Source organism: Daldinia caldariorum (genome assembly GCF_022478825.1).
Source record: "Daldinia caldariorum strain CBS 122874 unplaced genomic scaffold F4812scaffold_1, whole genome shotgun sequence".
Lineage (NCBI taxonomy): Eukaryota > Fungi > Ascomycota > Sordariomycetes > Xylariales > Hypoxylaceae > Daldinia > Daldinia caldariorum.
The window spans coordinates 2,620,219-2,642,664 of NW_025953037.1; the positions used below are offsets into that span (position 1 = coordinate 2,620,219).

Genomic DNA, 22,446 nt, shown 5'->3' on the forward strand with positions numbered 1-22,446 from the left:
AAAACATCCATATCAAGACATGCGCCTGACCCTCCTTTGTCAACTTATATACCACCTATATATATCTATCTACCTACCTAGGTAGGTACCTAAGGTAGCTACCTATCTAGTAAATAAATAAATTAATAAATTATCATCACCAACACATCTAACAATCGTTATCTAAATCTACGATACATCTAAATAAGTAACAAAAAGATGTTACACTTGTCATCTCTCCCAGGCTAGACAACCTTGCTCCACGAACACCAACACAAAATAATTCGAATATGAGTGTTTACTATCGACTTTCTCAAAATGGACGATGCAAACTTGAATAATATTATCGCCGAGCATTCGCAAGCCGTCGATAGCTTGGGTCACAAGAAGGTCAGGAATAGACGTATCATGAATGATCGGCTTCATCTCCATCCCAGGTGAGAGAGGTCTTTTATACATACTTCTCTCCTTTCTACCTTCTCTCTTCTACCTCCTCTCCCCCCCTTTTTTAAAAAAAAAAACAAAAACAAAAAACTCACACGCATATATATATAAAGGACTCAAGCTAACCGAGATCAAAACTAATCAAACTCTCATAGCCGTTGGTGGCTTGCGTCAGCCGCGTTTCCCATGATAGCGGGGACTTTGGGTCCCGTAGCTTCGGCATTCAGTATCTGCTCGCTTGTCAAGTATTGGAGGCAGCATATTCCTCCAGGGTCCGACGTTACCGAGGCCGTCTATGTCAAGGACCCTCCGTGGCTAACAGCGGTGAACGCTGTCCAGCTAGTCGTCGCCATAGTCGCAAACATGTTTCTCCTCCTGAACATGACGAAAAGGGTGCGGTTCTCCATCGCCCAGCCTATCACGATAGCAGGTTGGTATATCTCGGCAATCTGTCTCGTTTCTCTATGCGCTACGGCGTCTGGGCCCTTGGTCTTGCAGCCCAAGATTGAATATGTTTGGTCTCAAGCTTTCTATTACGGCTTATTCGCAGCCGTCCTCTACTTCATTGTCGCGTCTCTTATGGTCGTCACCGTCTGGGGTGCTGAGACCGGCCACTACGGCAAAGATTTCGCGCTGACGATCAGTCAGAGGACGTTAATGCTTCAGACTATTGTCTTCCTAATATACCTTCTTCTAGGCGCTTTCGTCTTCTCCAAGATCGAGGGTTGGGATTACCTTAATGCCGTATATTGGGCAGATATGACTCTCTTCGCCGTAGGCTTTGGTGATATATCCCCCCAGACCAGTCTTGCTCGCGGTCTTGTCGTTCCATACGCACTCATCGGCCTTATCACTGTCGGTCTTGTGATCGGATCGATACGGAGTATGATTCTTGAACGCGGCAAACATAGGCTCGACGCGCGTATACTGGAGAAGCAACGCCGTTCATTAGTACGACGCATCTCGCGCAAAGGACACAGCCATATCCTCAAGCCGGTCAACGACGAAGCTTCCGATGCTTCTCCTTCAAACCCTCGAAACCCTCGCTGGACAGAATTCGACCGTCGTCGAAAGGAATTTCAGCTAATGCGTAAGGTTCAACGAAAGGTATGCACGCAGTCTACCTGGAGGACGAGAGAATATTCTCTCTCTATATATGACTACCTAATTCCATGCCCGTGTACTAATTAGGGGTAGTAAGTGGTCAAACTCTCCTCTCGCAGGATCTCTGCTACAAATAAGGACCGCTATCATTTCATTTGACATATGAATTTATTACCAAAGCTGATCCCAATACAATCCCAATACACGACCATGGAGTACTAACATGATACAGAGCGTCGCAAAGAGAAAGGTGGACTGCGATGGCCCTATCTACCACAACTTGGCTCTTGCTCTGGCTCGTGGGTGCCAAGATTTTCCAAAGCTGCGAATATCCCTACCAAGGGTGGTCGTACTTTGACGGGTTCTATTTCTCATTCACGGCTCTGACAACCATCGGGTACGGTGATCTCACCCCGGTATCGAACCCGGCCAAGGCCTTCTTTGTATTTTGGTCCCTGCTCGCCTTGCCCACCACGACTTTTCTCATATCAGACGCGGGGGACACAATTGTGAAGGGCATTGAAGACGGCACGCTTCTCGTCGGAAGTATCACAATCTTGCCCGGAGACTCCGGCTTTAGGACGGGGATAAAGCAGCTATTATCGAAGCTGTCCTGCGGCGTGTTGTTCCCGGACGAAGATGCTGAAGAATCTCCCCCGGGCTTTCTAGGCGCGGCCAGTGAGCATCATACAAACGACAAGAGCGACGATGAGGAGAAGGGCACAAAGGCGTCTAGTTCGACCGACGTCAACGACGCAGAAAGTAATCTTCGAGCCGAAAAGGACGCCGAGAACGGGGAGGCACGAACATTAACATCGTCGCCATCACCGCCGACAAAATCCATTTCAACAACCAACGGAGAAGACCCCTCATCCAAGTCTCCGCCCGCCCGAGAATCGAAGGCGAAGATGAATTCATCCCCCGGACGCTCCCCCTCCGTGACCCGCGAAGGCTTTCCCACCGAACTCCCCAAGTCCCGCGCCGAGTATCACCTCATCCTGATCGACGAGATCATCCGCGTGACTCAGCACCTGCGGCACGAACCGCAGCGCAAGTACACGTATAAGGAGTGGTAAGGTTTTTTTTTTCTTTTTTGGTGCTGGTGGTTGTGAAAGCTGTGGTGGTTCTAATTTCGTCTGGTACTAATTCAAATCTAAAGGGTCTGGTACCTCCGACTCATCGGCGAAGACGAGAGCAGCGCCAAGAACCACCTCCCACCGGAGCACCATCCACCGGAAGAACCGCGTCGCGAGAGAGCCGCGAACCGGTTGTGCGGGGCCCCCGCGACATCTGTGAACGCGGGAGATAACGATCCGTCAAGGGAGGGCGGGGGAAGTAGTAACGATAACGGTAGCGGTGGCGGCGGGGGCGGGGGCGGGGGCGATGGCGATGGTAAGGAATCAAGTACGGCTGCCTTGCAAATACCCAAGTGGAGCTGGATCGGACACCAAAGCCCACTCATGGGTACCAGGGAAGAAGCAGAGTGGATTCTAGATAAATTAGAGTGGAAGCTGAGGGAAGAGCTGCAGGCCGTCGTTAGGGAAGAGGGTTCGGATCGGGACGGGTTGAGGAGAGTGAAAAAGGAAGAGCGGGAGAACGAGAAGAAGAAAAAGACTTCGGGTTATCACTAGCCCATCTAATGGAGAAGAACGATCAGCATACGAAATAAACAGTAACATATAAAAATCAAATGAGTGTGTTCAATTATTGCTAACGTGTAATAAATGTAACGCTGCGAACGAATACTTGTTAGAAAGGTAGGTGGGTGGCAATGACGTTGCCGCCAAAGCCTTAACCCTAGTCGTAGCCGAAGCTATCCTTCGATCTCCAAGTGATATCCGCCCCTGTTATCCGAATTATTATTATTGCCGTCGGCTAAGGGGTAAAGGAGGGAGTGCATCATGTCCTTTTTTTTTTAATAAAAAAAATGAGAATCCTTAAAATCACCCTAAACATCATCTTATCTCCCTGTCCCTCACTAGAACAGATGCCACCTCTCCTGTCTGCTTTGTTAAAATTTAACGTCTAACAGAAAAAAAAAACCACCTCGGCATGTGCGTGAGGGCTCATTCCCACCCTATCCCTTTTTGTTTTCGGCTACACGCATAGGTTGGTTTAGATATGCTCGGGAAGCTCATTGCCTTCTGTCCACTTAGTCCTACACGAAGAATATTATGTCAGCACAATGTTGGAAGCAAGGAAAGGCCTAGCCAAGCCTGGCCAGAACATGTAGGATCTCAGACGTTGACGGATGGATGACTTACGTAGGCTGAAGCTGGTCTTTAGTTAGATGCATATCTCCCCACTTCTCGGTATTGTAGAAGGGACACATATCGCTCCTCGTGCACGGGGTACGGGGGCAATGGTGGGAAAGATAGCAGTCATAGTCGACACAGTAAGGGCCAGCAGGACAGAGGCTGGTTCGAGCTTTGTAACGGTGAATGGCAAGCTCTGGGCCGGTTAATTCAGCATCGTGCGTCTTATCGCAGCTGATACCCCATTTGCAATGACCCTTAAGATAATGGTCGTTGCAGAAAACAGAAGGTTTGATAGATTGAAACTTAGCTTGATAAGTCGATTGCGCAGGGGTCCTGGGCGGATGCTGAGTTGGCGGGTCGATACGCCAATTATCTGCGTTATAATATATAACTTTTGGTTGTTTCTTAGGCTTGGGCGCTTTAACAGTCACATTCTGATGGTCGTTGACTCCGCCAGCAGTGGCATAACTAATCGAAGTACCACCATTTCCGGAGCTGATAACACTTGAAGCGCGTGGTGGAGCACCTGGCTGCTGCTCGGGGGACGAATTGCGCTGTACTGACGACGGTGTGCTAACAGAAATGGGTGTAGTAGTATTAGGGACAGGGGTAGATGATTGCCTTTGTTCTTGCGCCGAAGGCGATACGGTCGTCGTGGTCGATCTCTGTACAGCCTGCGTAGGTCGGGCAATTGGGCCAGGTAAAGCAGAAGGCTGAATAGGAGAACGAAACCCTGGAGGAGGAGCCATGGTCGAAAAACTATGTTTGGTCTCATTTCCTAACGGCTCTGACCGGAAAACATCGTCAAACCGTATGATAGGAAAGCCAAGGGTCCTAAAAGCTGGCTCTGCAGGCGTAGTCTCCACAAGCACCAATCTTTCCTCCTTAGCTCCTGTATAGTCCCGGAGATCGTGTAGATAACCATTATCGTGACAGCATCCAGCAAGGAATATCTTCTTGCACTGCAGATTTCTGTAGTAGTGATTAAGCATACCTAAAAAAAAAAGTGAGCACATGGTAGACTTGAAGTAGCATGGGGCTGTATCTGTATGGATGGATGATTGGGATGGGAGTGAAGCATGTATCAAAACATGCATCAAAACGTACGTCTTATCTTGGAGTCGGCGTTTTCTTTGCCTTTGCCGACGTTAACGAAGTCAAAGTCAGCGCGACTGTTGGTGAAGCGTTCGGCAAACAAACGCATATCATCATCATATTCAATAATTCTCGAGAGGCGCAACGACTTAGATAAGTCATTCAGATTAGCATAGACCCTGACCAGGATAGGAATATCATCTTGCGAGACTCCTGAATCTCTAAGGTACTCTCGAACAGCATGCTTGAGCTGTAAGGCAGCCCTCTCCGCACCGGACTCAGGGTCACGCAAGAATTGGTCCTGAAATTTAGCCCCGTCGCCGTCAATTAGCACAACAACAAATGAATCTTTATTCTACTAAAGTGTTAGCAAACAGATCACTTGGAAATATAGCGGATAGCGCAACAGACAAGTTGTAGTGCTATCCTCTGCACCTCGCTCTCAAGATTACGGGCCTTGAACTGATAATCAGCTCGGGACTTCCTTTGGTCATCTAGATCGAGTTCAAGTTCATTAATCTTCTTAGCATCTGCCTCAATTTTGTTGAGCATATTCTACGAGGTATGCGTTAGCGAAACGGGAAAATAAGAAATCACCTAGTGTTCAGGGGTAGAGTAGAGACAGGCATGCCGGCGCGCTGACGTACATGAATGAAAGCCTGCCTTTCGCTATCAACTTGGAAATAAGTATTCAGTCGATTTTCCGTTTCTGCTTTAAGAGCAGTCGGGTCTTGCCCGTTTAACATCAATGCAGACCCCATAGGTGCGTTCTATGCGGTGGCCAACCGGTACTATTATATTAGAAAATAAATCTATCTCCAATTTTGAGATGGATATTAAGTCAAATGTCCCGGTCAGCTAGCGCGACGGTGTAAGTAATCCAGACGATTCCGAGATGATATTGTGATGTTTGCCGCCTAAAAGTATGCAATAAGCCAGGCTGAATGACGATGATGATGGAAGGTGAGAGAGCCCCTCGCCCCTCAGGAGGTTAGGATTGGACAGATATTTGCGATAGTGGATTCTTAGAGACGAGGACTAGGATAAGAATGGAATTGCCTCTTTTATCCCAATATAGTCTTTTGCGAAAAAACAAATAGAACTCCGGATCGCGAGGTGATTGAGTATACGACAAACGCGTCTCGTGATTTTTTGGCTACTCGAAAAAAGTTGAAGGGTTCCGAGCCCAAATGGAGCTCATGATTTTAAGGTAGGTACCAGCTAGCTAAGAACTTGTGGAGATGGGGACAAGGCACGTGATATGTACGACGTATCAGCGTACCTACCTACATGTAATGTAAGGGGGGAAACGGAACACGGAGAAAAATGGGGGTACTTAGGAGCCACTTAACCACCTTACCTAAGGCTGGACCTTTACTATTGTACCTATTGTACATACATGTAACTTATAAGTAACTGGGCAGGCTTTGGTTTTATTTTCTTCTATCACTTCGGTACAAAAAATTGTGACGCAGCATCGCATATTCAACACATTGATCCATCCCAACGAAGCCAATAAAATACACTCAAGATACCTACATGTAAGGCAAAGTAAGCAACGGTTTTATCTCCCTCTCCCTTTCCCTACTGAGTACACAGTTTCTATTAGGTAAAGCTTACCCCGTTCCTTTCGAAATTCGAAATCGACTGTACAAGGCTTCGAAGCAATTACCTATGCTATAATATACCGTGCCAAACCCTTTTTTTTCATCTCCGTCTTAATCTGAAGACCGGGCGCTAAGTTTTGTTTCACCCTTCACCTCTAGGTGAGACACGTCGATGCCTAAGATTTTGTCTGAGGGATTTGCTCTCCGTGCCGAGTTGTCTTCTGCTGGCGCACGTTCTCGTTCTCGAAGCTTGATCTTGGTTCAAAATTTAGGTGGTACTTATCTCAACCAACATGTGAAGCACTAGGTTTCTACATAGTAGTCCTTCCAGCGCACGGTAGCATCGTGTTAAGCATATCGATTCATTGGCCCTACAGGACGTAACCTAGCAATCTCACCTTCTATTTAATTTGACTGTTAGCGATCATGCACCCCTCTGCTGTGTATACATACGACTAAAAGCCATCATTAAATCCGTTAGACGATTGGCCTTCTTTACGAAAATTCCCCCCAAAGCTCAAAGCTCTTCTCCACCTGTATCATCCATAGCAAGCTTCCAGTCGACAGATACTTAGCCCAGGTATTGGCACCTCTTTTACCCACCTATGTCAGGCCACTATTTATTCTCGTAGTTTTCTTGTGTGACGACATCTCAGGCTGCATCGTCCGATCTCCCGCAGACGGTCCTTTTTGCCAATCTGATATCCACCCAGTCAATCTTTTTGATGGCAGTAATGACAAGAGTCAGGCCTATTGCAGTCTTTGGATCTCTCCTAGGTTTGCACATACAGCGGCATAATCTGGGTCCTGCGCTGGTACCTAGGAACGCCGCACTTTGACGATCCAGCTGCGTGTCTACTCGCCAGTTTGAGAGGACCCCCACGGGGTACGGGAGCTGATCTTTAAATAGGTCAACAAACTGGAAATGCTGATTTCTCTGAAGACTCTCCCGGCTTGAATACGTTACCCTTGCGAATAGCTCAAAGATTACATCCTGTCGGTGGTTTAGACAATATATCGCCTGGTTGACTAACTCTCCTATGCGAAAGCAGGTCCGCAACACCATACGCGGCGACAATTCCGAGACGGCGGAACGATCACGGACCTTTTCAGGGAACGGCGGTCGCGCAAATGGCTTTAGGGGCATCGTGTCTGCGATATTAGCATCGCACTTATCGATTTCTCCCTCTTGGGTTGTTCGATCTTGTAGCCAAGGATGAGTTGCGTTCTGGAGGCGGTAAGCACCCGATGCGGCTTTCGAGATTGTGCTTGTCATAGTATATACAACATTCCAATCGACATCTTCATCGAGGAGGTCATCTTGGTTGCTATCAGGGGTTTCAGCGGCATCTACCATTTGAGGCACACCTAGTTCTTTTGGAGATGAGTGTTGTAGAGTCGGGTCGTATTCAGCTGCCGACCTCGAGTCATGGTCCCATGCCTGAGTGACGCTCGAAGGAGGCATGTGCGCCTCTTGGGCGCTATACAGGGAGGTTTCGAGAAGACAGGCCATGTCTTCCTCCATCAAGTCACTATCGAGGGGATATTCGTCTTGGAAATCCTCGCTGGCGTCAGCATTTAGGTTATATACTGTGGGTTTGCCTAGAATTTTGTGGTCGTTGCCAGCGCCGCTGCGGGGGTGCGCACTACTACTTAATGCGGTGAATGTAGTGAGATGTGCTAGGCTGGTGGTTCGCCGGACAACTGCTGTGCTAGCTGGATTGCCATGGCTCAGGTTCAGGGATGCGTCGATAGAATTAGGTGTATACGGATGCTCTCTATTGTGTTGGGCCTGTATATTCTGCAACTTGGACAAGGGATTGCTGCTATTTGCGATGCTAGATTTTGTGACTCTAAGGGTTTGAAAGGGGCTAGAAGATGGTGCAGTGGGTAGAGATGAGTTGTCATTCTCTTCATACACCTCTCGGTTACGTTTCAACTTCCGACTCTGAGCGCTGTCAATTACTTCTCCCGAAAGAGCATTATTATTATGTATGACTTCGTCAACGGCGGCAGCAACACGAAAATGCTTCTGATCGTTCAATTGGTTAGAGTAACTCATTATGAGAAGGTTTTACATATATCATGGTGAGATTCAATCAAGTTAAGAGATTGTAGTGTTGAAGGTGTAAAGAGACTTGTCTACCTAGTACCTGACCTGTTAATTGAGTTAGGTTTATTAATGAAGGGCTGACTACCTTAGGTACCTATGAGTCAATTATGAGTAGTTCCTACCTTGTATACCAGGTAGGTAAGGTAGGTACGTATAGACATAACTTAACATTACCTAACAACAGTTGGTTAAATCCAATTAAATGCTCCTCGTCAACTCAAATAAGGAAAGGGCTCACAAGACAACCTTATAGGATAAATGTTAGGTAGTACAGGATGGAAAGGCAGGTACAATACAACACAATAGTAACGCTAAACAACTAAAGATCTCTAGTTTCTCGTTAAAAGGAAAGTCTTGGTTAATTTAATAGCAAATTGAAGATCAATGGAGCTCGAAGTAGGATTCATTTAAAAGAAGTGACACACTTCCATTGCTGCATCACTGTAACATATTGATTAAACTAATTATCGCACCCCGCTCCAAATTGATTTCCCACCTTGAATTCACCCCCAATCTTGGAATCGTCGGAGCCCTCCCTTCGTATACCTGCCGATTAGAGTTCAATCGTACAGACGAACAAGGGACAAAGTCAAATAAAGGCACCTGGTCCTTGACGCTGCGTGCTAAAAGCCGTTGCATACTGTTGCATGCCGATATTGCATCAGTGCCTCTTTTTAAAAAAAAGGAAAAGGAAAAAAGAAAAGGAAAAAAAGAAGAAAAGAAAATCGAGTCACCCTAAGTACCGCAGAACGCATATACGTATAGGAATCACACAGGCGAATAAGATTATTTGTCACCTTTGTGCGGCCTCGGTGCGCAACATTCACTACGTGCGCCTCCTCACTGTACACACTCATCGCTTACCTTAGGGGGCTGTGATATTTGTTACTTACCATCGAAGCTCGAGAAGGGGATATTTTAATATCTTGCGATTCTTATGAGAACCCCCTCAAAAAATTACCTATATCCAGAAATATTATACCAAATACACTTTTTATTAGTTTTGATACCGAGCTTCTTTCTCTCTTTTCTAGCCTCGGCTGCTTGCAACCATGTTTTCTCAGGTAAGTTGCATACCCGTTTGAATACTTTTATATATATTATTTTGGTTTACACATTTAAGCACCAGCCCTCTTCCCCATGTCGCAAATCAAGTAAAATCTTCTTACTATATATCAAAACAGTTTTAACGTACTCAATAGAAGAAACCATACTCAGCTGTCACTGTAACTGTTGAGCGCCTTACTAGCGAGCAGTATGAAGAAGACGATCTTAGTGGGATCCCCGACCTGGTCGAGGTTATTAAACTTCAAGCATCTGGCCCCGCAGAAGCCGCTCGCGCCCTCAGGAAAAAGCTGAAGTATGGTAGTGTCCACAGACAGCTAAGAGCCCTTGTGCTTCTCGATGGCTTGATCCAGAATGCTGGCCCACGTTTTCAGAGGACCTTTATAGACGAACCCTTGCTTGAGCGCTTGCGAGTTTGCGGTACTTCAGATCTGTCTGATCCTGATGTCAAGAAAAAGTGTTCTGAGCTATTCAGGGGCTGGGCTGCAGAGTATAAGAATACCCCAGGCCTCGAAAGAATTGCCATGTTATATAAGGTAAGCATCGTCAATTGGACTAGGGACTCTGAGAGGTAACCATGATAGGAACTCCCGCGGCGTAAACAAGTCGTCACCCAGGAGAAATCCAAGGTCTTGCGTGAAACAGAGCAAGACCCCTTTCGCGATTCTGAGGACGAATCCGAACAAACTCCTGCCTCTCCAACTTCCCCCACTCAGGCTTCGTCCTCGCGACAGCCTGTTACCTATCCTCAGCCCACCCAAACTGTGCAGTCATTCAGCCACGTCAAATCGACTTCCGGCTCTGGCTCTGGTTCATTCTTCTCTAGTTCTCCTAAGGATAAGAAGAAGAAGGAAAAGGAAAAGGGCAAGAGAAAGCACAAGCCTTTCAACCTCGAAGCAGAAAAGGACGCCATGAAAGTTGCAATCGCCGAGTCCTCCATTGCGGCTACTAATCTAACCAATGCTCTTCAAAGCATAAATCGAGAACGCGAACGGATCTCGGAAAACTCCACAGCTGTAGAGCGGTTTGAGTCTTGCAAAAAGCTACGACGGAAAATACTACGCTACGTATGTCGTATCCCAGTGTCATATACGGGCTCTTGCTTACTTTGATAGATTCATCATGTCGAAGACGAACAATGGCTGGGAGGTCTTCTCCACGCCAATGATGAGCTTGTAGTTGCACTCATGACTTATGAGCAACTGGATCGTTCTATCGATGCTGATAGCGACTCGGAGGACGAGCTAGCCGAACAAGCACATCTATATAGGAGTAAGTTATTCCTCACATAAAAAACACATATACTCGTACTAACCGATGATAGTGGCAACCGAGAAGCACAAACAGGCGATGTCACCCACGAGTCCATCCAGCCCTGTATCAGACATGGCCCAGCTCAGTATCAACCCGAGCCCTCCCCCTAGACCGATGCCGCCGCCACGGCCGTCTGCTGCATCCAAGCCAGTGATAGCTCCACGCCAACCTTCCCCACCAGGCTCGGACGAAGAGGACTACGCAGACGAAGATGAAAACGACCCGTTTGCCGATAGGAACGAACTTGCAACGCCCAAGGTAGAAAGGGATGAGCCTAAATGGTAGATACCTTTCAGTTAGTTCTTGCTCGAGGTAGGTTAACGCGGTGGCTTCCATAGGGGTTTCTTAATGTACCGATCAATTATGAGATACCTTTTCTGAGTCGAATGTTGACTCCATGCATTGAATTTAATTTCTGGTATATCCTAGAGAACCAATACTTCCACATCCTTAACCAATGAACCCATAATAAATCGTAACTACCTCCTATCTTAGGTAGGTTAAGGGGGGCTGATGTTCTACTTGTCTGGAGCGAGATTCTTTAGCAACCGTCCTCTCTCTTCTGTCTTAACTTTCTCTCGTATCTTCAATATTTTAGATTGCGAATGAGACTTAGTGTAATAATCTTGAGCATACATCCTTCCTGTTCCCATTTACATGTCTCTTTGACCAGCCTTGCCCTCTTTGACGAAACCTACCCGTTGCATGCCCGTCTTGGTTAATGCTTACGGTCATTTCTAGGATATATCAATATGTCTGACCAAAGGTAGAGACATGTTTCTTGTATTACAAGATTGCAAACTGGTTCGATCACGAAAAGCATCGTTGTCTGGGTGGCGCGAGATACATTATACGCACATATTCCACGGTTACGGAAAGGAGGTAGGTAAAATGTTAAGCTGCCAATAAACTGTACATTTTACTAGCTAAGAACATTGACTTCATAACGTACCTAAGACAACATCTTCCTCTACGAGTGATCGCAACTGGACGGTAGTGTTGTTTAGTCGGCGTACTGCCTCCGGTCTCTTACCCCTTTTCGTCATGTTTATCTTGCCCCTATCACTTCTTTGAGACGGCGATACTAAGATCTGCAATTACTGCATAAGAATATATCTAATATGGTCATTTATGTCTCCTATATTATCTACCGGGGGGGTGAAAGGAGGTGTTCTACTTCACGGTTCTTCCGCCCTTGTTGTGGCTCATTTACATACCTCCTAAATCACACCCGACAACCCCTCGAGAACCAAGTATATGTTTCGTAATCGAGACAGGTATTCTCTTATTCTTGAGGGTTTACTTTTTCCTTTCGGATAACCTACGGCTGTATCGGATAATATCATTAGCATGTTCGCGGTTCATAAAGATTGAGTACCTAATACAATCCAGGAAACATAAATTCATGTTTCTCTTAAGAACGTACGGCTTTCACAATGCGTACGATTGTGAAAGCCTTCTAAGATATTGGCATACGTGATAGCACCAAGTCCTCTCGTAAGTGATCAAGATTGTCTACCATGTACTGAATTCAGATGAAGTACCTATGAGTTTCTTCAACTTAGACTAAGCCTACCACGTTTTGAAATAATGCAGAGCATCTCATCGATGAGCGTCCCCAAATTACGATCAGAACCGGATATATAGACCGTAGCTATCCGTTCTCACTTCTGTCTTATTAGGGGCTAGGATATGAACTGTAATGTTAATAGAAACTAGTTGCTGATATCTAACACGCGCACGCGACCACGATCAGATGTCAGAGAGCAAGCAGCGCATGGACAACCTACCAAAGTATAAACTACAGAATATCCACTAGGGCGACTTTACGAATGAGTAGCTCTCGCTCGCACCTATATCCTCATTTCGGTATCATTCATTAATCACTGCCATCCATCTTCTTCCCATCTCCTCGAAGCACCTGACATCTCGTATCCCCCCGCCAAAGGGCCCTAAACTTTAATCGACCGCGACGCGAATCGCACCCGCTCTACATAGTAGATCGCCGCGGCAATCCACAGATCCCGAGCGCGTGGATCGAGTAAGGTGTCGCAGCCACCTGCGTTGTCTACCTAACCTAACCTAGGCTAAAATGACTTGAGATCACGAGGCTAACAGGTAACTAACGGCTGCGTGCAAGCGACGCCGTATTGTCCCTACCTATGACGCAACAGCCCCTCTCCCACTACTAGCATCGGAAGCGCCTTGTCCCCATCCGGGAAAATAATGCAAATATAACCACGAGGCGGTCGGGGGGAGCGGATAGGGGCTAACTACCTACCTAGGTACCTACCTAACGTTAGCGAAACCTTAGCACCGTAAACCGGCGGCGCCGGCGACACTACGTACCATATAGCTCCAGCCCTGCCCTGCCCTAAGTCAACGCGAACAATGTCGTCAATGGCCCGGGGTTGAGCGATTCAGGTACAATACATAATTAGTAATGGTCATGCGCGATACGTACCTTAGGTACCTGTACCTAGCTAACGAATGAAGCCTCCCGGCGGCGGCGGCGTCTCCCGGAACGGCCGCTGCTTGCCTCGCTTCTTGGCCGTCGGGAGCGAAAGAGCGGCTAGCCTCCGATTAAACCGGACACTATGGTATGTATCATGGTGAAAGCACGGCCTGGCCTGGCCTGGCCTTGCGGGAAAGTTCTCCAGCCGAAGTTTTAGCAGAGATAGCTTCTACTTCATTTTTACTATTTATATATGTGTTTTTTTTTTTCTTATTTTCTTATTTTCCTCCGATACGCTAGGATACCTAGGTTAAGTTAGGTTAGGTACCTGATACTATAGTAGAGGGGATGGCGAATACACACCTATACGCTTATGAGTCTCGACAAGGCTGGATCTTGCGCTGGTGACATACCTAAACTCCGTCCCATCCATCACTCATCCCACACCAAGAAAAGGGGCATAAAGTAAAATAAAATAAAATAAAAATAAAAATAAAGAACAATGAGTTTAAACCCCACGCCCACGCTAGCTTACCGGCCTCTAAGAGGGAGGGAGGGAGAGGGGTAGAAGGAATGTGTGTGTGCGATCGCGTAATGACGTTACGCGTAGTTAGCTGACTTTGACGCGTAAAAGCCCGTTAAGCTCTTCGACGCAGAAGAGTCAACTGAAATCTTAACGGCTCTTTCTCCCACAAGCTCTGTTATTTTATTTTGTTTTATTTTTTATTTTCCCGGCGTTTTGGTTCGTGCTAGATGCGCTCTGTTCTGATGCGGCTCAAAACTCAGTCTGACGTTGAGGTTAGCGCAGACTTGTTGTCTCTCTCTCTCTCTCTCTGTGTGTGTGTGTGTGTGTGTGTGTGTGGGTGGGTGGGTGAGTGGGTGTATATTATAGTAGGTACCTGAGTAGAAGGTAGGTAGGTGTGTGTGGTTCGCGCTTGGACCGAAAAGAATTTGGATTTTGAGTTTTTCTATTTTTGGGTTTTTGGTGTTTTTTCGATAAATTCGCTGAAGAATATTATTTTATTATTTCGTAGCGGGAAAATAAAAATAAATTGAATATTCCCTTTATTTTATTTTATTTTTGGCCCCTATTCCTTAGGAGAAAGATTGCCCATGGGGTCAACCCAACGACATGAGTAAGGTAAAACTTGCTTTCGAGATGCAAATGCTTTGCGGAGAGAATAATCCCTATCCAATAGATGCGTATTTGTGGGCAATTCGTCATCTTTACGCCAGCCTGCTTTTCCCATCTCGTAATATTCACATGAGACCATCGCGTTGTTATTATTATTATGTTTTGAACGAAGAAAGATTGGATAGGGAATCATGTAACCGGTTCCGCTGGACCGGAATCTCTCTCTTTTGAGCCTTACATTAGGTGTACCTACCCACGTAGTAAGAACTATTATTGAAGGTAACCGAAAGTTGCTCCTTGCTGGCGCTTGTCAGACCGACGTTACATGGCCTCCTTCCCCCTTACCCGGTAGGCTCCGCGGGCTCGCTCTCGCCAGTAACACGTTTAGCTCCCGGGAGCCGGACGGGTGTAATAAGGCCCTTTACCGGCGCCGTAACGGGCTTACAGGCCGTACCGCGAAGAAAAGGTCCAGGCATCAGACCACCAGGAAATCCAGGTCGGGCTCCTCGGGCTAGCTAACTATATACGGGTTGGAATAAGAGGCGATCGGTGACCTTTTCGAACCCCTTTTTTCCGCCTTGCCGTTGCCGTACCGTCTGACATCCGAAATATGCAACTACTAACTAACACCGGGACCCGTAAGCGGCTCTTTAACGCTAGGTAGAATACAATACTACGCATAAGCCTCCGAGGCTACGTTGAGTAGGTAAGTAGGTAATAGCAGGGGGGTTCTAGGCGAAGGAGGGGGAAATGAAAATTCTCTTTTCCCCTCTCCTCTTGGCTCTGTCGTTGCAGGAACAACGAAAATTGTGGAGGTTGAGGTTAGAATTTTTGGCCGATGATGACGACTCCTGGCACCCGCGAAATTATCTGGTGCGCTCCACTTGGAGGAGAGGCTAAGCCCACTTGCGAATACTACATCTATTAAGGTAGGCTGCTGTCATATTGTAATTTGTAATAGTAGCAGAAGGGTAATTGTACGTAGATGTATATGTATAGGGATAGGGATAGGAATAGATAGGTATGTTAAGGGTATGTGCTAGTATTTCATGAAGATCTGAGGCTAAAGAACTTAGGAAGTCCCGACGTCTCGGCCCCCACGTGGTTAAGGAGAAAAGGTAAAAACCGGGCGCGATCCACGCGGTTGGATTGTGTTCGCTCTCACCTTCTCACTCTCCGCGGCGGCTCTCAGTAGTAGTAGCTTCGTCTCAGACTCAGGTCGGTACATTAAAGACTTTCCCTGACACATGGAACGCTGCTTAGGTATTGCCATATGCTGGGACCTGTTGCATGTATCTCTAAGCATGTGATATTTGCTTCTTATTTACTTGCTGTATGTTTGTTAGGTTAGGTTAAGTAGAGATTAATACAACACGCACACACACACACGGGACAGGGAAAATATGAGGCAAACTTATTTGCTTTCCATCCAAACTCCCCTCCTCGGCTACTATGCACAAGGGACGCGTAACGTAGTCAACGACTCGAAAGTCAAAGTTAAAAAAGGAGGTCTGAAGATTCATATTTGCCTCCCCGCTTCTCTTCTTTTTTTCCCCTGCCTTCTTTCACATGTACATATGATATGCACAATATACGTATAATCATTCCCTGATTCAGCCTCTCATTCACATGTGTCGCGTGACGCACTGCTTGCTGTTCTTGCCTTATTTTTTTTCAATATCCTCTTTTCGCTTTAGGTATCTTTCGGCGTTATTATACTAGGTATGTACAAGGGGAAAGGAGGGGGTGGGAAACGAAGAGAAAATAAGAAGCGCTATCCTTATTTCGAAGTAGACCGAAATTGGATTAACTTCTCGGTCTCTTTCTGGAGTCGGGACGCATACGCAAGTAAAAAAATAAAATAAAAAAAATCATGTGCTAGCTAGGATGACCTTTTGTATTGTTATATAAGCGGACAAATACACTGCTTCTGATTGATTTCACGTGAATTAAGCTATTCCCAAGCCAGCCTAAGCTTTCTCCACCCCCAATCCATGCTTAGCCTTACAGGATTAGCGTAGCGTAGAGGTACCTACCTAGGTAGTAGGTACATACAGAATGTACCAAGTACATACCTAGGTAGGTACCTGTTGCTAGTACCTGAAGAGAGGCTAGAAGGCTTCTAGAAGAGAGCGGGGCCGCCCTTCGCAGTGGCGAATCAACTTGGCGGCTAAATCTGAAGCAATCGGTTGGCTAGACCCGGTCGGCCATCAGAAGCCCGTCCGAAATCCTCAATTGAGCCGAATGGGTGCCGAAGCGGGAATCCCTAAGAGAGGAAAAGGACCGATGGATAGAGTAGAAGAAAATTTGTTGTACATGGGCAAGTTAAGTCGCTCAGTAGATGTACATATGAAATAAAATAAAATAAAATAAAATGACATGAAATAAAAATGAAAAATAAGATCAAAAAATGACCGTGGATGAATTCAATTTGACGTGACTTTGCCGTTGCCTCTTAACATCTACCGGTGTAGTCCGTGATCGAAGGAAAAGAGGCAAGATTATCATTACTATTGCTAGTTATCACTATTTTGAAATAGTACGTCTCAGAATTATTCCGCGAGTAAGGTATGTATAAGAATACATAGCATATGAATTTTTTTTCCACTCTGACAGGGGTATCAAAAAATTAAAATAAATAAATGACTAGAATAGAAAAAATATTATTTTTTGTTCAATTCTGGTTGATGAATTACTATTAGATATGCGATATTCTTAAAAATTCACTATTTCGTAGGTATCCCCCTGTTAAGTCGTCACAAGCTACGGTTGACAACGCATTGATGCATAGAACTTGGTGAGGAAAATTCAAGTCAGCGGGCCTCTCTCTCTATTCTCTCTCCTGCAACAATACCAACAACGCCTTTGAATGACTCGACTCACTCAACTGCCACTCGTATTAACTGGCCCTGGTTTGAAATACTTTTCGCTGCCCGCGCATCGGCCATGCCATGCCATGCCTGCCATGACGCCGCGCTACTGTATCATTAATATGTACGTATGTACCTAATGTATGTATGTACGTACGGCAATGGTAATTCCCCTGTAAGTTTGCTATTCTACCACTGCCGTTGCTCTCCTTCTGCCTTGCCCTTACCTTCCTTGCCTTACCTGGGCTTCTGTCACGGGATATTCTCCGATCACCTGCGTTCGCGGAGCTTAGGTTACTATACATGCCTACCTTGCCCATCTATACATTAGAAATTTCATCATATTGCTACTTACTTAGCTACCTCTAAGGCTCTCTTACCGCTACCCGGCTATGTAGGTAGGTATGTAAGGTAGGTACCTAAGGTACGGTATGTATATCATTAGGCAATCCCCTACGTAAAAAACAACGCCACGATTTAATGACTGGCATATGCTAGACGGGAAGAAAGCCTCGCGCTTGCACTTGCACTTGCACTTACACCAAGCAGAGAGCGGGTCCTAGGAAAGATAGCGCCGGTCGTTTTTTTGCCTTTTCTTTCAACGTGTGGGGAGGGGTTTGGTTGAGAGGAAGTACCTAAAAGGGAAAAGTGAGGGGGTGTAGCTTGGCTTGTATTGTATGTAACTTGTAACAAGAAGAGAGAGAGAGGAGGCTTCCTGCTGAATGGCTGGTGGATGAGGCTTCTTTTCTCGTGGGAAGGGGGAAAGAGCCAGCCAGGTGATGCGGGATCGTAGCAAGGTCTTTTCCCCGAAAATGATTCAATCTTGGTGAAGTTGTGGTTGTGGTTGTTGCTATTGCTGTTGCTGTTGCTATTCTATTCCCTCTTTGTCATGGAAAACAGGCAAAATATACCGTAACGGGACAAAACGCACGTCGAGAACCAGAGAAAGCTAAAAGAGCTAGTCACGATCTCCAGGTAGCTTGTATCAATGGTTGCAGCAGCAGCAGTGAGCATCTGATACCAGGCGCGCGGGGAGGCGCCGTTGCTTTGGGCTTTTTGTTGCAGGTCTTGGAAAAGTCGGTGAGCGAACGGTTCTGGAGCGCTGATTTGCGCGCGGGCGAAAACGAACGTTCTTGCTTAAGAAAAAGGGTGTGGTAGGCCAACTCATCGTGCTGGCGACCCCCCTCCATCCTTTCCCCCCCATCGATAAACGGTTCGATAAGCCCTATCGAACCCTATCGCCAGTGAAAGGTGTCATGCATGAAAGTGGGCTGTGGGCTAGCTACCTAGTATTTTTGTTGTTGTTATTGCTTGTTGTCGTCCTGAAAATGTCTAAGACTAATATATGCAGCGTACAACATACATAAACATATACATCATTGCTTGAGATACGTTTACACAGAATTGCCCTTTCTACGGTACTTCTATTTCCCATTTTTACCTAACTTGGTTTTCTACCCAGCCGGGAATAGTAGTAATATATACCTTAGGTACGTAGTGGTAGGTAGGTAGCTGTGTGATGTATTATTGAATGGTGGGGTGAAGGGGCGTGAAATGGGGAACAACTCAATCGCGGAGAGACTTATGACCTCCTTTTTGACCAATGATAAAATTCGATAGTATAAAAAAATTGAGAGGGAAATAAAATATTATAGAAAATATATATGATTTTTAGTATATTAGGTTAGGTACCTAACCGAACGTACAGAGGTAAATATTTAAATTTATATTCACGATATATTGCAGTAACGCTCGAATAAACAACGACAGGTAGGTAGCGAAGCGGGTTAAAATGTAGGTACCTCCTAATAAACCAAGAGCTACCATGTCTGTAACCATAACCACCGCAAAGGTTGATTGATTTTCCACCAAATAGAGTCACGTTTTGCCAGATAGCTCTGCTCACATTTCGCTTTACCGCCCGCGCGGGGTGCATCCTATTGGCATCCGATATTGAGAAGCTTTCGAGCTTCGATATTATCGATGAACCTGCAACTTTACGATATCCGTCTGACAGAAAGCCTATCTTGCTGCGGTGTTATACTGCGGTGTTACGGCAACGTAGGTATGCTACCATAGTACCTAATGTATGTTTGATTATGTAGGTCTTTTCTTTTTGTACAATACCTAGGTAAGATAGCGTCGTCGTTCTATCGGACTTAACCAACCCTTCTTCTTATTCTTCCATATAAGGATCTTAAAAGAAATTCATTATACCCCTAGATAGACAAGCCACCAAGGCGGTATGATATATACTGACTTGACTGATCATTTTCTGCTGCTGCACACTACCTCATCCTGCTGCCGCTCGACAGCTCTCATGCTTGTTCGATTTCCGGAACGTGTCCTGGCACATGGCTATTCCGAAACACCCCCATCATCAAGTGTGACTTTATCAGAGGTGTGTTGACGGCCAACTCACCGCCCTACCGTTACCGTTCCCTATACCGCCAAAAGCGCGCGCTAGTTATTATTATTATTATTATTATCATCATCATTTTTCTTTCTTTCCCACTTCTTCTCATCGAGCATAGGTAGGTAGAGGCCCGCTTCTAGCTTAGCATGTACTATAGGTAGACCTCAAACGTCCCAATTACTCCGTTTGTTTACAGGGTCGTTCCTTGGTTTTTATACATGAGTAATATGTACCTAACTGGGAAGCAGGCAGGCTTTGCCTAGCTTAGGTAGCTAGGGTATTGTATTGTATAATACATTGGATATGACAGCATAGCACGGACATGGTATGGAGATGGCATAATGCGCGGGAGCGTCATTTAACGCCATAAATACTCCGGAGTTACAGATGTAGTATAGGCCATTATCTTAGTTGAGCCATGTAGGTAACGTAGCTATTGTATATAAATGGAGCCGAATAGCGACTTGTTGTATTATACGGTTTATAGTATGGGCGTTTAGGCGGTCTGAGGTGACGGCGGACTGCTAGAGAGATTTTTAGTTTCTGCTGGATCTAACATGCTGCGGACTACCTAATGTTATGTTATGTACAATACAATACAATACGACGGTCCCGCAGAGATCTCAAGTGACCGAAATCTATCTACGTAGCTCCTGTCCTGTAGCTAGGTTAGCTACCTAATCTACGAAAACTTATGTAGGAGCCCTTTTCGTCGCGAAAGCCTTGCAGTAAAATGATTTAGCTGAAAAATTCACCGATATTTAGTTAGGTAGTGATGCAGTCGATGCCTCCAGTAACAAGCGGCCGACTAGACAGGGGAATATCCTCGCTGCGCATCCGAGATGCAGCCCCAAATAATTGGCCTACTTATCTGGTCACTTTTGACGGCTATCCACGTACGATACGCACTACGTATTGTACCTCTTTCTCTCCAGCCCTGCAAATTCCGACGAAACTTCATTAACGTCGTGTGCTTTTTTTTTTCTGCTTACGGTCTTTTCCCAGTCCAGTACAACACAGCCTTACGCTTGCTGTTCCTATTATTGCTCCTGTGACTCTCATGACAAGCCAAAAGTGGATAGAGTGAACGAGTGAGCGAGCAAAGTTTGGTGATGGGACATGGGGGAACGGAGAATGGAGAATGGAGAAAAAAGGGCCCCAGAAGCATTTCGGAAAGGTTTGGACGAGTTCCCTGATAAGGCAAGGCGGTTGGCAGTTGGGAAGCTATCGAGAGGCCAGCGGCAGTCGATAATAATACCCATACCCATACCCATATAATTCTATACCCATATTTTAGGAACAGAGGCCCGGAGGGCAGTTCAGCAGCAGCGTTGATCCTCCGCTTGTCGATCCAGGGTCCCAACTGCAGGATGACCACCTCGCGCAGTTGCGCTACCGTACAGGTGAGGGCATCATCTACATAGCACATAGCAGAGAGGTTAATCGCAAGCGACGACGGGGCACGACTGGGGGCCTATCTACCTGATGTCGTAGGAAGATATCGCAATCCACGCCGATTCGTCTTTTTAGTCGGTCTTCTGAGAAAACATGTTCGGTTCTTCCGAGGCTGCCAATTATTTACTACCTACCAGGTAATACCAGGTAGTTTAGGTGATTAGTTGTTGAGGCAGAGCTCCTAGAACTTCCCCATAAACCAACCCCTAATTGTGAAAGAGGGGTTCGTTTTACCGCCTAAGTAGCAAGTAAAGGTGAGAAAGTCGAATAATAGGTAGCCCCCTAAAAAAAACGACATCCCAACATAACGGATACAACCGCAACCTGTAATCACCCGTTAGGTCCCCCCAATATTCTCTCTCATAGCACGTTATTTATTTATAACTTACCTACCTACCTCTACCTAACCTAAGGTATCCATCTCGCAGTACTTAAGGAAAGCTCCCGTCGACTCATCCATAGTCCTGAATCATACGGATAAACAAGAATTCGTCCCTGGTCAGCTAGATTGATGGATGCCAACTTGCCCATCTCCACAGGTTTGCATCGATTAAGGAGCCAATGATACTTTCTGCTTCACGTGTTGACCGAGTCGCTGTTCACTACTATGTACGTCCCGACAGCATCAAGACTTCTCGAAGCTTTCCTAACGGTCACGTCATATTAATCCATTCTCATCTTCATATGATATTCTTACTGGGTACAACATTTCACAATTTTAATAGGCGAATTAAGTAAGTACCTATCATTGCAATTTGAAAACGAAGACAAGATAATGTGGGTATTTTGAACACTTTTATTCTTTTTATTTTGTAGGCCTTCAAGATTTTACTTTGTTTTTGTAGTCATGGCGCATGCTTTTTTTTTTAATCCTCCTTTGGGGTCCCAGCTCGCTAGGTTGCTTCTCTTCAGTACCTTTTGATTTTTGTAGCAGCTAGCAAACCCCCCTCCCAATTTTTCGCCGCGACGGGCGGTACAGTACAACTTCCTTACTTTTCCCCTGCTTTTGGATCATCATTCCCTTCTTCATGAGGTCGCCCTCTAATTCTCCTTGAAATACACACTATGAGTAATAGAAAGCAAATGCAGCCCTTCCGTTGGGGCGAAATCAAATGCGGACCGTGGTATCATCCGGG

The 22,446-nt window shown here is 45.9% G+C and overlaps 4 protein-coding genes across 4 annotated transcripts; 2 read left to right on the forward strand and 2 right to left on the reverse strand.

Annotated features, from left to right (window-relative positions):
* Positions 1-6: 6 nt before the first annotated feature.
* F4812DRAFT_410544 (voltage-gated potassium channel) lies at positions 7-2,894 on the forward strand. The gene is made up of 3 exons (XM_047932538.1): positions 7-416; positions 579-1,529; positions 1,760-2,894. Exons 1-3 carry the CDS (start codon positions 298-300, stop codon positions 2,601-2,603), a joined length of 1,914 nt encoding a protein of 637 aa, XP_047795170.1. The 5' UTR covers positions 7-297; the 3' UTR covers positions 2,604-2,894.
* A 313-nt stretch (positions 2,895-3,207) lies between these two features.
* Positions 3,208-6,063, reverse strand: F4812DRAFT_410552 (uncharacterized protein). The gene is made up of 5 exons (XM_047932539.1): positions 5,528-6,063; positions 5,292-5,435; positions 4,893-5,235; positions 3,792-4,779; positions 3,208-3,685 (listed from the first exon to the last, which is right to left on the reverse strand). Exons 1-5 carry the CDS (start codon positions 5,639-5,641, stop codon positions 3,643-3,645), a joined length of 1,632 nt encoding a protein of 543 aa, XP_047795171.1. The 5' UTR covers positions 5,642-6,063; the 3' UTR covers positions 3,208-3,642.
* A 753-nt stretch (positions 6,064-6,816) lies between these two features.
* On the reverse strand, positions 6,817-8,898 carry F4812DRAFT_29354 (uncharacterized protein). Its single transcript, XM_047931163.1, has one exon. It carries the CDS (start codon positions 8,547-8,549, stop codon positions 7,140-7,142), a length of 1,410 nt encoding a protein of 469 aa, XP_047795172.1. The 5' UTR covers positions 8,550-8,898; the 3' UTR covers positions 6,817-7,139.
* A 663-nt stretch (positions 8,899-9,561) lies between these two features.
* On the forward strand, positions 9,562-11,919 carry F4812DRAFT_29320 (uncharacterized protein). Its single transcript, XM_047931162.1, has 5 exons — positions 9,562-9,664; positions 9,803-10,201; positions 10,250-10,732; positions 10,781-10,937; positions 10,990-11,919. Exons 1-5 carry the CDS (start codon positions 9,653-9,655, stop codon positions 11,262-11,264), a joined length of 1,326 nt encoding a protein of 441 aa, XP_047795173.1. The 5' UTR covers positions 9,562-9,652; the 3' UTR covers positions 11,265-11,919.
* Positions 11,920-22,446: the final 10,527 nt, after the last annotated feature.

What these genes read in the sequence shown, in the direction of transcription:
- F4812DRAFT_410544 (XM_047932538.1), top strand. Translation starts at nt 298, where the DNA reads ATGGACGATGCAAACTTGAATAATATTATCGCCGAGCATTCGCAAGCC. An exon ending in CGGCTTCATCTCCATCCCAG is followed by an intron (nt 417 to 578) that starts GTGAGAGAGGTC and finishes AAACTCTCATAG; the next exon opens with CCGTTGGTGGCTTGCGTCAG. An exon ending in ATGCGTAAGGTTCAACGAAA is followed by an intron (nt 1,530 to 1,759) that starts GGTATGCACGCA and finishes AACATGATACAG; the next exon opens with AGCGTCGCAAAGAGAAAGGT.
- F4812DRAFT_410552 (XM_047932539.1), bottom strand. Translation starts at nt 5,641, where the DNA reads ATGGGGTCTGCATTGATGTTAAACGGGCAAGACCCGACTGCTCTTAAA. An exon ending in CGCCGACTCCAAGATAAGAC is followed by an intron (nt 4,780 to 4,892) that starts GTACGTTTTGAT and finishes TTTTTTTTTTAG; the next exon opens with GTATGCTTAATCACTACTAC. An exon ending in AAAGACCAGCTTCAGCCTAC is followed by an intron (nt 3,686 to 3,791) that starts GTAAGTCATCCA and finishes TTCTTCGTGTAG; the next exon opens with GACTAAGTGGACAGAAGGCA.
- F4812DRAFT_29354 (XM_047931163.1), bottom strand. Translation starts at nt 8,549, where the DNA reads ATGAGTTACTCTAACCAATTGAACGATCAGAAGCATTTTCGTGTTGCT.
- F4812DRAFT_29320 (XM_047931162.1), top strand. An exon ending in GAATTGCCATGTTATATAAG is followed by an intron (nt 10,202 to 10,249) that starts GTAAGCATCGTC and finishes TAACCATGATAG; the next exon opens with GAACTCCCGCGGCGTAAACA. An exon ending in ACAAGCACATCTATATAGGA is followed by an intron (nt 10,938 to 10,989) that starts GTAAGTTATTCC and finishes AACCGATGATAG; the next exon opens with TGGCAACCGAGAAGCACAAA.